General features: G+C 36.6%; 1 protein-coding gene across 1 annotated transcript in view; it reads right to left on the bottom strand.

Annotated features, from left to right (window-relative positions):
• Positions 1-618: 618 nt before the first annotated feature.
• The window catches only part of PITPNC1 (phosphatidylinositol transfer protein cytoplasmic 1), an 84,195-nt gene continuing 68,581 nt past the window's right edge, over positions 619-16,232 (bottom strand). The window contains exons 7-10 of the mRNA XM_072881411.1: positions 8,175-8,330; positions 7,357-7,420; positions 3,702-3,820; positions 619-759 (exon numbers count right to left, since the gene is read on the bottom strand). Coding sequence (XP_072737512.1) covers positions 754-759; positions 3,702-3,820; positions 7,357-7,420; positions 8,175-8,330 — 345 coding nt within the window. The 3' untranslated portion in view covers positions 619-753. The remainder of the gene's footprint in view (positions 760-3,701; positions 3,821-7,356; positions 7,421-8,174; positions 8,331-16,232) is intronic.

Genomic DNA, 16,232 nt, shown 5'->3' with positions numbered 1-16,232 from the left:
ACACAGGAGAAGCCTGAGAGTAAGAAGGATTTTAAAATCGACTATAAAAGAAGAAAATGGGAGGGTTTTTTTCCTGTTAACCCTGCATTCTAGTCGGCACTAATTTGCCTCAGAAGTCCTTGGCAGCTTTACTAAATACCTACCCCTAATTATAAATGCTATGACCTAGATGAGGATTTGTAGGTAGAATACTGCTACAGAAAGATTTATTTTCTTTTATAGGGTTCCCCTCAGACTATTTCACTGTATGTCAGTAAGACGCACCATATGGCTTGAAACACTACGTTAGGAATAGGAATATATAAACTACGTTCTCTTGCATGCACTTCTCTGAAGGTTTTAAGGATCAGGTCTGAGGAAAGGAGTAATCTTTCCACGCCAGTAAGATTATTTTAAGCAAAAAAACAACCACAAACCACCATGACCTTTGTAGAAATTGAGTTACGTCACTCTTGCTGTGGTAGACATGGCTTATCAGGAGGAAACATGCTGGGTTAATTTAAAGGGTTTTTTTCGCTGGATCTGGAAGAGTGAGAGTTTCTGGAGCAGACTTTTTCCGAGGCCGGTCTTTGGGAACTGTTAGGAATTCAGGAGCATCTGTGGAGAGAGGAGTTGATGGAGCACTAGATGGAGCACTGCGGGTTGAAGAAGGCATGGAAATGTTAGAGATAGATATTGCGGGTGGGAAAATCCCAATCTTCTTATTGGTAGCTTCCTGAGTTGCTCGTTCAAACTCTCGGACTTCATCCATTGTCATGTCTTCAACAAGAAGGAAAGAAAGATAAAGGCACGTTAGAATAATTTCAAATGATCATTTCATTAACTCAGTTAAACTACTTCCATCCAAATTCTAAATCAGGGAATGATTGCTTATCATGCATATCATTAAGTGATTCTCCACATGAATGCCTTCCTATTGTAATGCATTGATTGGAGTACAATAAGTGGCCAACATAAAGAAAATGAAGTTAAGTACATTAATCACATACTAATGATTCTTCTTCTACCTGGGTCTGAACTGAATAAAGAGCGCTACCTCTGTAATTGCTGGAGAAAACAAGCTATTTCACAGGCAATTAAAGAATACATTTAGATACACAGTTAGCATGTAGAATTTTTCAGAACTCCAAACAAAATAAAACTAATAGGTTGTTAGGTTTTTTTTTCCATCTAAATTATGAGCGTGAACGAGTAAAGGGTTGTCATCGGTTTGTTCATCTTACTGTAATTATCAAGGGATGAAAAATTCTCCCCCCCATGCACAGCTTCTATTGACTTCTAGTTGCAGCTGCATACACATAACTGAGGCCGTTTTGCTTTTCTACTAATAAAGCCTAAAGAATTCCCTCTCACTTGATAAAGCCACAACACGCTTTCCCACTTTTCCATCCAGAATCTGTACTTAAACATGTATGGCCAACTGACAAATCCACTGCTTAATTCCCTGCAAAATAGAGGCAAAACGAGATGAGAGGTTAAAGCCACTTTGCAATGGAAAATCGGGTCCACAGAAAGCTTTAAAAGCAGTGAGAGTCTTCTCATGCAGGTGACAAATGTGTCACACTGCTGTGGAAACCCACAAGAGGGCAGAGCGATCCCAGCATAGATGTGCTCTAAGCTGAGCTGTGCAAAACTTTTCTGATAAAATCCCAAACGAATGACATCTGCTACAAACGGGTAAGGTGCGCAAAAAAATCGGCAAGACTCTTCTGAAACCTGCTGCTTCATGCTACGTTGCCTGCAAGATGTCCACTGAGCCAACTGAAATAAATTTTGTGGTTTTCACTGAACGTCATGTTAAATTTGTAAATTTGAAGTATTTCATTAAGCCATTTTATAGATTCTTTGAGCTCCGAAAGCTCAAAAAAACAGAAATAAAACCACTAGCATTTTAATAAATTTAAAATTCTCACACATTTGGGTGTCTGAGACATGGGACTGCCAATGGTGCTTACCACATGCATGACAAAATCCTATACTTTCAGTACATGGATAATTTTTAATATTACCCAGCTGCATGCATCTGTAGCCTTGGCTGCAAATGTTATGTAGAAGAAGCTCTATGTTGTATTACAACATCATATTAAATAAACAAAAGCATGCATGTTGCCAGCTGCCTTCTCTCTTCCCTGCAGACGACATTCCAGGGACCATTTCAGCCTACATTGCTGTGTCAGTTATTAGGAGTGAGGACTAAGCTATTTTCAAATCTGAGGTAAGTGGTAGAAATAAACAGATGGTCTCAGAGGAACTGTACCTACTTGTGTTGGAGATAGATTTGAACCTGTTTTGCTGATTCACATTTTGTTTCACACCCTGTAACAGTGTGTGTAGTGTTGTTGAACTCAAACGGTTTAAAAGCACCCTGACATCAAAGGGAGCCCATGCATTCATTTCAGCTATTTTCGACTGAGGACTTCTGTACAACATGAAACAAAAGTTGTCTTGGATAAATGAAAGTGAAAGAGAACAGGAAGATTTCTCAATTTGCTGGCCATTTCAGTGAAGACTGATTAAACTCTTACGAAGTGGTATCCTCCAAGACTGTCCCTTTTAAATTCAGACATGAAATATTTATTGTCCCTTCAGTTGACTTTGGCTTTTTAGCTTACACTCACTTTAAATTAACTTCTGTTCTGATACACACTCAAGTAAAACCAGTTCTTACCCTGAGCTAAGAAGGCTCAGACTTTTTTTTTTTCATTAGTGACAAATTCTATTCTGACCTCAATGGCAATTTTCCACATGGGAACTACAGATGGCAGACTTCATTCAACGCCAAATCCTGAAGAGTAGAGCCAAAGTCAGAAGTGATTCTCAATTTACTGCTCAGCTAACCTTGATGTCAATGGAGCTGCAGCATTAAAAACACAAGAATCACCTTCCTGGTTATTGCTTAGACAACATCTTCTCAGGCTGGTGACAATTTTTCCTGAGTAAGAACAAAGGAAAGTCTTCAAGCCCTTCAGGCCTTGCCCCACACTTGTTACAGCGCAGTTAGTAGAAATAAAATAATAACATTTCAAAAGCAAATATCACTGCATCTTGTCTATGTGCAGATAGTAGTAATTTCTAATTTTAGACCTGTACTTGAGGTGCCCAAGTTACGAACTGAAATACTTGATGAAGTTTCCAGAATCTGAATCAAAGAACCTACACAGAAACCTGCCCTTCTCCACAAACTGCTGTTACATACTTCCGAAAATACTTCTCACCTTGTTGGTAGCTAATCAATGACAACATTAAAATTAGTTTGAAAAGACTGAATAATTCATTAGCTTTTTTTTTTCCTGGTGAAGCAAACAATTCTATCAGTCCCATAGAAATTTTCCACTCCCCATGTTCCTGGCTTTTTGACTGAAGCACTCTGAACTCTTGCATTTTTTAACTATTCAAGTAATAGAAGGTAAAACTGATATTTATTTTCCTCTTTATGCATCCAGCTGAAATTTGAGAGCTGTTTTTTCCTGGAAGACAGGGAGTTGTATATGCGCCCAACCCCACCCTTTCTTACATCAGTGGCAGTTTACAGTGCAAATGGAAGGCAGGATTGCACTTCATGGAGAAAGATTCTGTTCCTACTGAAGCAAAACCTCCCCAGAATTCCACTGACTGGTCAGCAAGATCAGTTCACTGCTCTTCTCTGATCTGTGCAGGTGTATTAGCTGAGGATGGGCAATATGTTTTAAAAATTGACATACTCTTGCTTTGGCATGGCTCTCTATTTCATCCACAGTAGATGAATGTTGATTGCAAACTTTAATGTTGGTTTTTTCATGCATATTTTTCTCGTATTCTCGAACATCATCCATAGTCATATCTGTAAAAAGTTCAAAATTGTTGGCATTTTCCATTGATTCAGTGCAAACAATTTTTTTTTAAGGAGAAGGTTCTAGGAACACATAGTCTTTCAGCAGAAGCCAAAAAAGAATTTAAAAAAGAAGCATAGAGCAACTAGCTTTATGAAAATTGACTCATAAAGGTAGTTGTATCAGCCAAGGAAGGTGTAAGAAGGTTAAGTCAAAGGGAGTCAGAGAACAGGAAGGAGTGGAAATTGTTTAGGAGTATCTGTGTAACATAATGTAGGCAAAAAGTATTGAAGTGCAGGCCTTGGCAAAGGCCAAGATCTTCTAAAAAGATTTTAGAAGATCCCTTGGAATAAAGGATAACTACAGAAATATTATAAATATTTACTTACCTTTCCAGGAACTTTCAGAAAGACTTTATGTTATCTTTGCATAGTACATCTCATAACCAGCAAACATTCTTACTGTTAGAGCACACATCAGCTTAGATTCCAGAAACTAACAATTAAATATACTGGTAAGTGAATTAATAGCGACTACGTTAACAATTTTGTAGCCTCAAGCCATTTAACGAATTGTAAGAATTAGAAATATTCCACAAATCAGGCTGATTCTACCAGTAGGATCATTTATCATTGTCTAGGCATGCCTGATGTTGTCAAACTAGTGCATAATCTGTTAGGTGCTCGCTATGTAACTCAAAGCAAATATTACAGATTTTAAAAAGATTTGGCATAAACCACACTTCCAGTAAAACCATAAAGAATCCAATTAATTGACTTGTGACCTTACTCTTCTGAGTATTCCCATGCTTTCAATAAATCTACTTGCGAGTAAGGTGTGTAAGTGAACATGAAGGCTGTCAGAATTTTGGTCTGTTCTTTACAATGGTTTCATAACTTCAGAGCTCCATGAAAATAGCCATCAACTTTTTACTGTGGTAATGTACACTGTGTTTTTGTTCTTGAGGCTATCATTTTTCTCAGGTTTACTATGTGCTACTTGGATTTGCAAATTCTTATATCACACCACTCCTTGTTATGTGATATGAGGCTCTTGCTGCATTTTACGAGACAGCTTTTAAGGAAAGATATAACTTTAGCTGTTATATCAGTAGCACAATGTAATACTTCATCAGTGAAAATGAAATGCAGTTTAAAATTCTGATCAAAAGGAAACATGGAATACCACTAACTCATACTCTTTTAGCCTTTTCCTTTTACTGTTATCTGGAATGAAAAACAAGCTCATAAGCCATGTCAATAACATGCTAAGGATGCATTTTGCCAAGCAGAGAACATGCTCTTTATTAGTAAATAACACTGTGAAGATAGATTTTCTTAATAATAAAGCTAAATACAGGTTAGTAAATTTAATGAAAAGACACATTTGTACTTACAGTATCAGTGACAGTAATCAATCAGTAATACCCGTAACATAACATGTTGTTTAATAATTGATTTTATTACACTGATTATTTGATTCAGTTTAGCTGACTTACATAATCTCAAAATCATTCTCAAGCTTTTATTTTAAAAGATGCTAATAGACACATTGAAGGCACACAGATGCTTTAAAAATGACATTTTTGAAAAACTCTCCCTACACACATAAACATGTCAAGAGCAGTACCACAACAGTTTTACAGATCATACATATTAAATTGAACTGGATGTACACAAATTGGATCTCACTCATTTTGGATAATGAAATACTCGGTTTCTAGTCAGCAAGTCTTACAACTGTTATACTTCAGAACAATGCATAAAGGCTGCAGACAGCACAGAGAGTTACCAAAACTAACTTTCTGCACTCTTTTTTTTTTTTTTTTAATAAATCTTGCTACGTACTCAGCCTTTATTCATATCTATTTTAGTAAGCCCAGATTTTTTAGGTTTTGTACTTAGCCTGACAATTAAGTTCTAAAAGTACACTCTATTATTTAGTAAAAAGACTCACTGTGACAGTAAAAGTCCACAAGATAATTGTGTATCACAATATTTCATTTGTGGAAAGAGTATTTTTGACAGGGTGCATTCAGAGTTAAGATGGGAAAATCTGTGGTTAAATGTTTTTTTTTGGCTAAACCTATTCTGTATGTTTTACTTCATGATTACTCACTTGTTATCATTATCAATAACTCTGCTAAAGTGTAGATGACTCTTTGCTTCCCAGTAACATTTCTTTATGTCTTGCTTTAACAGATATTTTGGGTAGATTTGGGGCAAATTTGTGGGCTCAATTTTTACATGAAGTCAGGCTTCTTTATTTAAAGTCATCAGTTTCCCTGACTTTGTACAGGGAAAACAACAGATCACTGTATTTCAGGTAAAAAATGAAGAAAATAAATTATAAAATAAATTAAAAAAAATATCTCTTAAGAACGCTTTCTCACTGTATACAAAATTCTCTTACTAGTTTATGGCTATCCCAAAATAAAGGATATTTTTAGTAGATTTCAGTATTTTTATGATCATTACAGCACAAGATTTTCATGCACTATTAAATTTATAAGAAGACTGTGATTTCAAAAGCAATTTTTTCTATATTTTAAAAAAATCAGCACGAGTTTGTTGTTAGGTTCTAGTGTAAAATTATGCAGGTTTATGAAGGCACTGGAGATGTGTGTGTTCGCACCAGCTGGGCTAATTGACTATTTTTAAGCAGTGCAGAATGTTTCTGACTTTTGATGAAGGACAGGTGTCATTCTTATCCATGAAATGCCCAAGACAGTGTTTCCTAGAAGCTTAAGGAGGGTCTAAATAAACATTCTAAGTATATTCCCAAATTGCTATTATATGTTACAGCAATGTCTTAGAAACTGTTCTACAAGTATCTATGATTATGGCTACATCTTACTGAAAATACATGTAAAAAGCACAAACCCTGTGAGCTTATTTGATAAAATATAATTGGCTGTTTTGATATTCAGGATTACTCTGTACTATTGAAAGTGCCCATTCCTACAGCTGGTTCATGGATTCAGAACAGGTTTTGCATGCAGCTGCTGTTGAATCAGACCCAGTAGGTTTTACATTTACATCCATTTTTCAGAAAGGACATTAGAGCTCAATCTTTTCTTTATTGCAATCCATATTAACAATTTAAAACTTTCCTAAATAGCTAAAATTGTGTTGGATCAGAGGCCTTAGGAGTTTGCAGTATGGAAATGACTGCATTTTAATGCAGTCTCAATAAGAAGCTTTATTCAAACCTGCATGCGCGTCTCCATATAGATGACTCCTGGCAGGGGCAGCTCCTATCTGCCTGCAATGCAGGCTGACTGGACTGATACTCTGAGATGTATGGGATGTAAAGGCATCCCTGTATGCTGCCTACTGGCCGCCTAAAATACAGCCTACTCTTGTTACAAAGAACCTGCTGTAAATGAGCTCCATATGTTCCAGAGAAACTGAACATAGTTCCATCTCTTTCACGAACAACTTATGCTAGGACCTGATGGTCCATGAAAGCAAATGGAAATCTGTTGTTAATTGTCATAAGCTTTGCATCAGCCCTTTTAAATGGGCTAAATTTGGAGAACACTTACCGTACCACTCATCAACCCAAGCAAAAGCCTGCCGGTGACCGATCAATAGTATATCTCTGACCACCTGCGAAACAAAGAAAAGGTTAAATACCTCTGCAGCAACAAAACATTTTACAAAAGTGACACTGTTGTCTTTCAACATGATTTAAAGTGAGAAATATTCTGACAGTTTTATCTCTAAAAAGACATGCCCTACAGAGTCAGACATACTGGCTCTGAAGGTCTTGTAGTCCAACCTCCCACATGAAGTGGATCTATTGCCGACACTGGATCGCATTAGCATGGCTTTGACGAGCATGGGAAGCCATTTGGGAATGTGTACAGAATTCATTAATCTTTGGGCAATTAAACGTTCTGGAACTCTTCTTTTTCCTTGTTATTTTTTTAAATGCGTGGAAGGTCAATACTCTGAAAAATACTGTCATTTGGCTGTTATGCCATTCATTAATTAATTTTGTAGTAGACTGATTGGAAAACTTTCCCACTACCTGTTTGTAAGAAATTCTGCACATCATTGCTACATGTATGGTACTCACGTATACTCATAAATACTTTAGCTCATATATTTATCACAGTATTGAAAATGTTATTGATAGTTTTTCTCAACCTTAGACCTGAGCAGCTCCAGGCTTTGTCAAGTTTATACCCAGAGATGAACCCTTTGGCTCTGCTCCAGATCTTTCAGACCTCGAGAGAGGTCTGAAAGCAGATTCGGCTGAACTCCCTAGCTTCTACACAGCCATAGTTACATTCCTGTGCAGGGTAGTACTCAAATTCTGCTTATGTGAAGGATAAGAAACAGCTCCTGTTTCACTGACCTTGTGTACAAATTGCTCTACTCTGGTTTGAAGTCCCCAGACTTCAAACTTCACAGTCACAAGTTTGTAGGAACACATAATTGGCTGATGGGTCTCTCTCCAGCCTTCTTTTAATTGGCCCCTCCCAGTCTTCTGTGACTTGAAATATTTAGGATCCTGCAAAATAAAGAAAACATACAGGGAAACACAGGAGAGGAAGCCCTGTTTGTCAGTTTGCTAAAGTAAGTGTTTTGATAAGACATAAAATATGAAACCATGCTAATAATCATTATGAAAAGGTAATATGAAATTGGCTTAAATAAGCACTAGGATATACTGAAATCCAGTCCTGTCTTTTATCCAACAGCCAGTGAATCGATGGCAGCATATTCTTGGACATGCTTTGACAATCATATCATCTAGGACATTTTCTGCTATAGGAAGATACGTTACTGCAAGTCATTACAATACAATGCACTCTCCAAGTGTTATTTATGGCCTTTGGAAAAAAAAATGTTGCTTCTTCAGAGCTTGCTTTTTCACTACTCCCTCAGTGTGACTTACTAGTACTTTCTACCCATGCCTGTCTTCCTGAAATCATGTCCAATTTGAGCTTTGACACATCAACACTGATGTGACCCTGACAATGCCATTTTCAATTTTAAGTGAACTTGTATATCCAGGTGGCCAGCTAAGTACGAAACTCCTCCAATTTAGCCATCTCTGGTTACAACTGCGTTACGGGCAAAACACTGACTAATTTCAGCGCTGTCTCTCTTTTACAAACTTGAAAATCAAATAAATTGGTGTTGAAATTACAACAGCAAGACCAAAAAACCAATAAGGACATTAGTTCATCTTTAAAGTTTACTTTTATCTCTACAAGATACAGTTTTATCTATCAAAGTATTATTTTCCATATTGGTATAATTCCATTTCACTTTTTGTCCAATCCTGCTAATTACATCTTGTAAATAGAAATAACCTACAGTTAAGCATTGATTTTCAAAACTTGAAAATAATGTAGTTTCAGTAAATTCATAGTGGAGCTTCTAAAATCTGTCTTCAAGAATAACCACCAGTGCTTATCTGCGTTGCCTTCCCCAGAGCGGAGATCTGGGAAGATCTTTTGAATCCATCCTTTGTTATAAAAGCAGTTAAACATGTATTTAAGTATGTGCTTAAATTATGCGCTAAATGGAAGACAATCAGGAGAAAAACTAACAAAAAATTGATAAGACTACCCTGATCTTAATTTTCTTTCATTCAGTGTGAGCTTATGTATCATTCACCATTGCTTTTTTCTAATGTTTAGTTAGCCCCTGACTTGGCTTCTGATTTTATCCACAAACTGAAGCTCTGTCATTAAAGCTTCTTTACAAAGCTCTAATGAGGTGATAGTCTTCCTTCCCTGTGAAAGTCATTGCTTTTATTGCTGACATATTCTTTTCTAAATAGAAACTTTAAGCTTGCAGTATAATAAGGTTTCAATGTTAAATCACCATAAAAACCAATTCAACGTCATCATGTATGAGAGCAACATACCACTGTATATCACAACTCACAGTCACATGCTGTTGCCAATCTTCTCACTCAATAAAGCTTGACCTCAGATTGATCTAGATATTTTCTGGTTGAAAGAGTTGTTTTATAACTGATTATTGTCTGAAGCAATCAGTGTAATAATAAAAATACAAATAAAAAGGGAAGAACTAAGACATAATATTCAGAAAGGAAAAAAAGGAAAATCAAAGGAAAATAGTTTAATGTAAGGAAGGATCTGCTGTTTCTTACACACACATACGGTGTTAGTGTGATGGGGCCATTGTCTTGATTAAGCATTTCAGCTATGCACTTTAATAATAGTGAGTGTTATGCAGAGATACTTTATATCCTTTCGGCGATAACCAGACCTATAATGGAATAACTTCAATGCAGTCCAAAGGGATTTAATGTAATGAATTTGAGTATCAAGTATTCAGAATTTATAAATAAAAATTAAATAACAAACAGCTACCCTGCATGACTGCATAAAACGTGTCTCGTTCAAACTGCAAGAACCCTCTGGATGCTGTGAAAGCAGTGTTTTGCTTTGTTTTGTTTTTGTGAAGTTAACCCAGCATACAAGGGGATTCATAGTGGAAATTGTTCTTAAATTGGTGGCCCACAAATAATCCATCTACTGCAATACAATCAATGCCATTCATCCATGACACCACTCCTTTAACAGCGCCCAGAGATGGCACCGTTGCTTCCTTTAATCGTGACCATTTTTCTTGAAGGACATGATGTTTAGTCACAAATTGGCTGGACAGTTTCAAGCAAAGAGCCAGGCAACGATGGACAGTTTGGGCAACTTATATCTAATAGCTTTTATGGAAATTCCTGCCTTTCTGAAAACATTAACATATTGGTACTATAAAACTGTAGACTGATGAATGGAAGCCAGGAAGAAGAAAGAATTCAGAGGAGTAGTTTTCCAGACTGCTGTACGAAAGATCAAGATATTAAAGATTTTACTGAGTGCTTGCTCAGGTGAGCTAAAACTCAGTTCACTGGGAGCTGCATGTAAAGATTGTGTATAAGCTGAGTAGTGGGACGTAAGGTACGCAGCAACATTACGCAAAGTGAACTTGAGAGTTTAATCTCTGAGCCATCAGTTCAAAGGGCATGAGTGTTTTACAGAGGTGAGTCGTTATCATAAGTAAAACTAACATCACTGGGCTGCTTACCCGGATGCTAAAAAATTAGGTGTTTAAAAAAGTCTTAGACTATTTTAGAAAGACACAAATTCTGGCTCAGCAATTGCGGGTGCTATGGTTCATGTGAGGAGGTATTTAGGGAAAGAATCTCTGTATTTATCTCTATATTTGGCATATATTTATACCTTTCCTAGGCCTCTCTGCTATTGGCCACAGCCACAGGGAGCATACCACGCCAGAAGGACCTTTGGTGTGACCAGGACTGCTAATCTTTTGCTCTTCAATGTCTGATCCAAAGCCCGCTGAAATCAATGAGAACTTTGACAGGAAAGCCACAACCCAGAATGATTTTATGTGCCTAACTAATGGCTTCAAATTGCCAGATTAAGATTCACAGCCTGGAATCCTTTCTGCAATTAGGCATATAAAGTCCTTCAAAAAAAAATGAAGCAGGGATGAAGCAGGGATGAAGCAGGAACAGCACTGCTTCTCCTCCTGACTTTCATGCTGTAGCACACTGGTTAGGCTAGTCAGATAGAACAAATTAGGCTCGTGCCATGCTCACATCTTTCCAGGTCCCAGGAGGAAGCGCTGAGCACCTGCCTCTACTGGATCATGGCCGTTCTTTACTCGTCCTGTGAAACGTACAGCAATTTGCAAAACATACCAGAGGCAACAGGGTAGAGCGAAGAAGCATACTCTCTAGGCAGGAATTGTGGCACACATGAGTTTGAAACACTCTGTCAGTGACTGGAAACTGGGCAAGCTGATCTTTGGTCTGACCCCATTTTTATGTTATTATTTAGATAATTAATTTTGTGTGTGCCTTATTTTTGCTTTTAGTCGCCCATGCCTTCCTTTCTAGAGAAGCCATCATCCAAAAAATACTGCGTCTATTCACAATTTTCCCCTTAATTTATCTACTGGCAAAATCCTCAATGTGTTTTAAATGTAATGGCATAGCTAAAATCTTTTTGTTTAAATAACCTTCTCATCCTTTTATCAGACACAATTTATGAGGAAAGCCCATCTGGCAAATCCTTTTGCTACAAAGGAGCAAAACCTACTCTGTATTTGCAATACATTATTGCCAGGTGCAGAGTGATTTAAAAATAGAACTTCTGCTAACATAGCAGAAACATCATTACCCATGAGCTGGGCTTATTTGAGAATAAAATGTAAAATTACAATAAAATAAAATAAAAGCCACAGTGTGATGGATGTCGTTTCAAACATAGCGCTCTCCCAGTATTTTGTACTTAGGCCGCATCTGGTGGGTCGTGGTTCAACATGCTTATTGTTGGAGAGTCCATTATTTAGCATTTAGCATTTATTTACTTAACCTTCCTCATGGACTGCAGACGTCATGTGGAATTGTAACTCCCTTTCCAGGAGGCAAACACCAACATGTTGACAGTATGGCACTGGGTTGTTGCAATGCCTTTTCAGATTTAATTCTGAAATGTTATTTTTTACTTAAAGTTAAATAATGCAATACATTCATTGTTTACAGAAAGCTTCCAAACCTGAACGGGCATGCTTTGCCTTAGCTTTGCCATGGTATCAGGCATGATTTGAAGATCCCACACTATTCTGCAGCTGACACCACCTCCTTTGTCTGTATGCTGGAAGCCAGCATGGAACATCTTGTTAGCCTTGTCACCGATCTGTCTTGAAAATTACTTGCTGCTTGTATGGCCATTTTAGCAGGGAAAAAGATCCCCAAGCTGAACATGTTCTCCAGAGGCGAAAGCGCATTGTGTTATGCCACACGTCCTATTCTCTTACTGGACGCTACTCAGATGTCCCAGAAACAAAATATTCTTCCTTCCTTTTAATGCATGGATTTGTTTTTTCAGACTCCTATTGCAATATATTACAGCACTGTGCTTTTGAAGTGCAGTCATTTTTTTTTCCCTTTAAGCTGAAGACCACTTTGTTTGATCTTGAATTTCAGAATCAACCCTTCATGGTTTTAGTACATGTGATCTGGCATTTCACCACCAGCTGTAGTTGCTAGGTTTTGGATTTCAGCTTATACAGCTAGGGCTCTGGAAAGATTTGTTGATGTAGAGATGCTACTGTAGGGATTTATGTGGAGTCATTTTTTAAAGACTTTTTTTTCTCTTTTTAAATTTCCATTAAAATGTATTTTCTGGAAGAGCCAGCTAAATACTTCAAAATTGTAAATATTGGGACAGTTCTGAGGTGTTAAAATATGATAATCCAGCCAGCCTTTATGTAAGCTCACAACTGAAGTTAGTAAGGAAAAGGAAATTTCCATCTGTTTTTGCTATGCCCTGTACTGAACTACTGTACTGACATGTTGCACACATTCACTGTGGGAGCTGAGGCAGCTGTATTATTTCAACTACCATAATTTTCTGGCTCTGTAATGAGATAGAGGTTTTGTTATTCTGAAAGCCCCTGGACAGTAGTAAGCTGGACCTATTACAGTGCAGCTGTGTTAAAGTCAAAAAAGGCAGCAATTGAAGAAGAACACTGCAGCAGCTGCATGAAATCTTTCTGTTTGGAGGTGACTTAAAAAGTTTATTCCATTTGTCCAACTCTCAACTGCTTTGTTATAAACAGGAAATGAAACACTGTTAATTCTGAGAACTTGAATATGGTGGCAAAGAACATTTTGCTCAGTAGCTCACATCTACAGTAAATGTTTCATTTCAGTGAATGATTCACTTGAGGCCGTCACTCTTCAGCATAGCTCAGTTTTATTCTTTTCTATAATTCAGATAAATATATATGTCTATATGGGGAATACATGATGGCTGGTGATACATATTCATTGATGGTAAAGTCACAAGGAAATGACTTTATGAAATGTACAACTACTCTTACCTGTAGGCTTGTATATTCTTTATACAGAAATACAAAATTCTGTATTCAGTGTAATATGTACATTCAGATTTGGAAGCATATGTGACTCCTTACAGAAAAACAGGCAAACCTGTTAGCTTGGATCTAGATTCAAGCTTTCTCAATTTGGAACCTCACATTTAAACTTCTTAAAAGTTTAAGGATTTTTAGGTCCATGCTTGTAAAAAAAAAGCTTTATTTAAGATGTGGCAGCACTGCTAAGTATTCTGGTGGCTACTTCACAATGGAGTTTGTAGATGGTCATTAATTAAAATTAAGCCATCTGCTTTGGGATACCCAGAATTGCTGCAGTCACACCCCCCCCAGTCTTCTACAAGGGCAACTCTTTTGACAGCAGAAATCAGTATACCTCCACGCAAGACAGAATTGGACTCTGTGTTTGTGTTTGTAATAGCTAACAAAACTGTCTTCTGATTCACTATTTACTTGGTGATTTAAGTCCTTTTGTGCATACACTGACAGATTAGCCCTCCATTCTTGGGGGAATTCAAATCATTTGGACGATTCTAGTCAAGAGATCACTCAGTATTATTGGCAGAGGTTCCTTTACAGTGTTCCTCAATGAAACAACAGCTCTCCTTAAGCCTCCAGCTACCTATATTTTTTACTTTTCAATTTTAGTTAATATTTAGAGGGAGAGAAAAAGCAGATATGCACAAAGTTGAATTCAATGATTTTGCCTTCAACTGTCATGACATGTTCATGGAACACTTGTCCTTTCTCATCAGTGCCAGCACAAGTCAAAATGAGCTGTGCAATTCAAATAGAATATTATACATATGAAGATGTTTTATACATTTTGTCTTTTTACGTGTGAATCATTATGATGTAAGTTACAATGGAAGGAAGAATATAGATCTGTTTATAAGATTCATGTCAGGGCAACTGAAAAATAATTTTTTAGATCATAGGTGCTAGGAAGCAGAGAACGGTTGCTTCACTTGCTTGTACTGAGCCTGATGCTGTGGGATATCTCCTGAACCCTCCTGTGGTAACTGCAATATTATTACCTCTGTTGATGATATCGGTGTAATACATACACAACCATATCTGCTGTTTATATAAATGAGAAAAACAACACTAAAGCTGCTATGGTTCATTCTGTTATCATCAATGAGTTATTTGAGGCACTAACTCAAAGAAAGGTTGCAGTCAAATTGTAGAAAGGGGCTTTTCATAGAAAGGACTCTGAAAAAATATATGATATTGACCCAAACAGCTCATGAAGGATAACTGAGCACTTTAAAGCTAAAAATAACTAAAATCACAAATACTAGCTTAATAGCAACTACGTAATTAGTACTGTCTGATCACATCAGAAATCAGCCTCGACAAGCAGGCTCATAAGCACTAACAAAAAGCAAGCAGTGTAAATAGTGTGTGAAAGGTTTAAATTATTTAAGCTACTTCTCTAATATATAGTAAGACAACTAAATAATGAAAATTGCAGTTAAAAACTGAAGTATATTTTTAATTGAAGAGGGACACACTTTTGTCAGGATATAAAAGAAAATTAAAGCTCATTTCTAGAAGGCACTAAGTGTGCTGACCCTGATACAGAACTTGCTTAATTTTAAGCATGTGAAGATTCATTGAAATGAAGAGATTACTAACATGCCTGAAGTTAAAATCATTCTCATTGGTCTTTCTGGATGGGACTCAGAACACTTATCCTGTGGGATCTAACTCTTAAATCCTGAGAACTGTACTTCACTTTTAATCTTTAAACTTAGTATCAATTCACATTAGATGCTCTAAATGCAGCCAAATCGTTGTTATTAGTGTAACTAAAATACTTTTCAAAAGCTTACAGTAAATGTTTTTTAGTTATCTCTGAAACTGTTACTAGGAAAACACAGACCGTTTCTCATTTACATAGAGTTACTTTTTTATGCTGTTCTGGTTGAAAACAAATGGAAATTACATTTACAAACATTAAAAGTCTTTTTATAGTCCCTAAATGATGTAAGAGGCCTCATCAGAAACGGGAATTTGGCTTCATATTCATCATATGGTAGCATAAAAAACCCCCCAAACTTTGGAAGATACTGAATTCAACTATTATTAATTCAATATCAATTACAGTATGTGCACAGTTAAATGCTAAGGTGCTCTTACTATTTTGTATGAATTCTGAAACAGAATTTGGTAGCCAACATACAAATCACCCATCAGTACAGAAAAAACAACAGATGCTGGGCTATTTTTGTTGTTTAAAACCATATAAAATTTTGCTTGGAATCAGGTCTCTAGATTTGTCTTTGAAATAACAACACAAAGACTCTGAAATTCTTTTCTCACTTAACATGAGGCTGTTTTTCTCTATCATAAGATTAATCATATGGAAATTATGCTAATAGTTGGCTATTAAAAATAGGAAGGAAAGCTGAAAAGCTAGATGTTACCTTCATGTTTACAATTTCTGGAAGTGCACACACTGAGATGAAAAATCTTACATGATTTCTTTAAAACATAGTCAAAT

This window comes from Ciconia boyciana, chromosome 16 (genome assembly GCF_034638445.1).
Source record: "Ciconia boyciana chromosome 16, ASM3463844v1, whole genome shotgun sequence".
Lineage (NCBI taxonomy): Eukaryota > Metazoa > Chordata > Aves > Ciconiiformes > Ciconiidae > Ciconia > Ciconia boyciana.
This window is presented reverse-complemented; position numbering and strand designations above follow the sequence as displayed.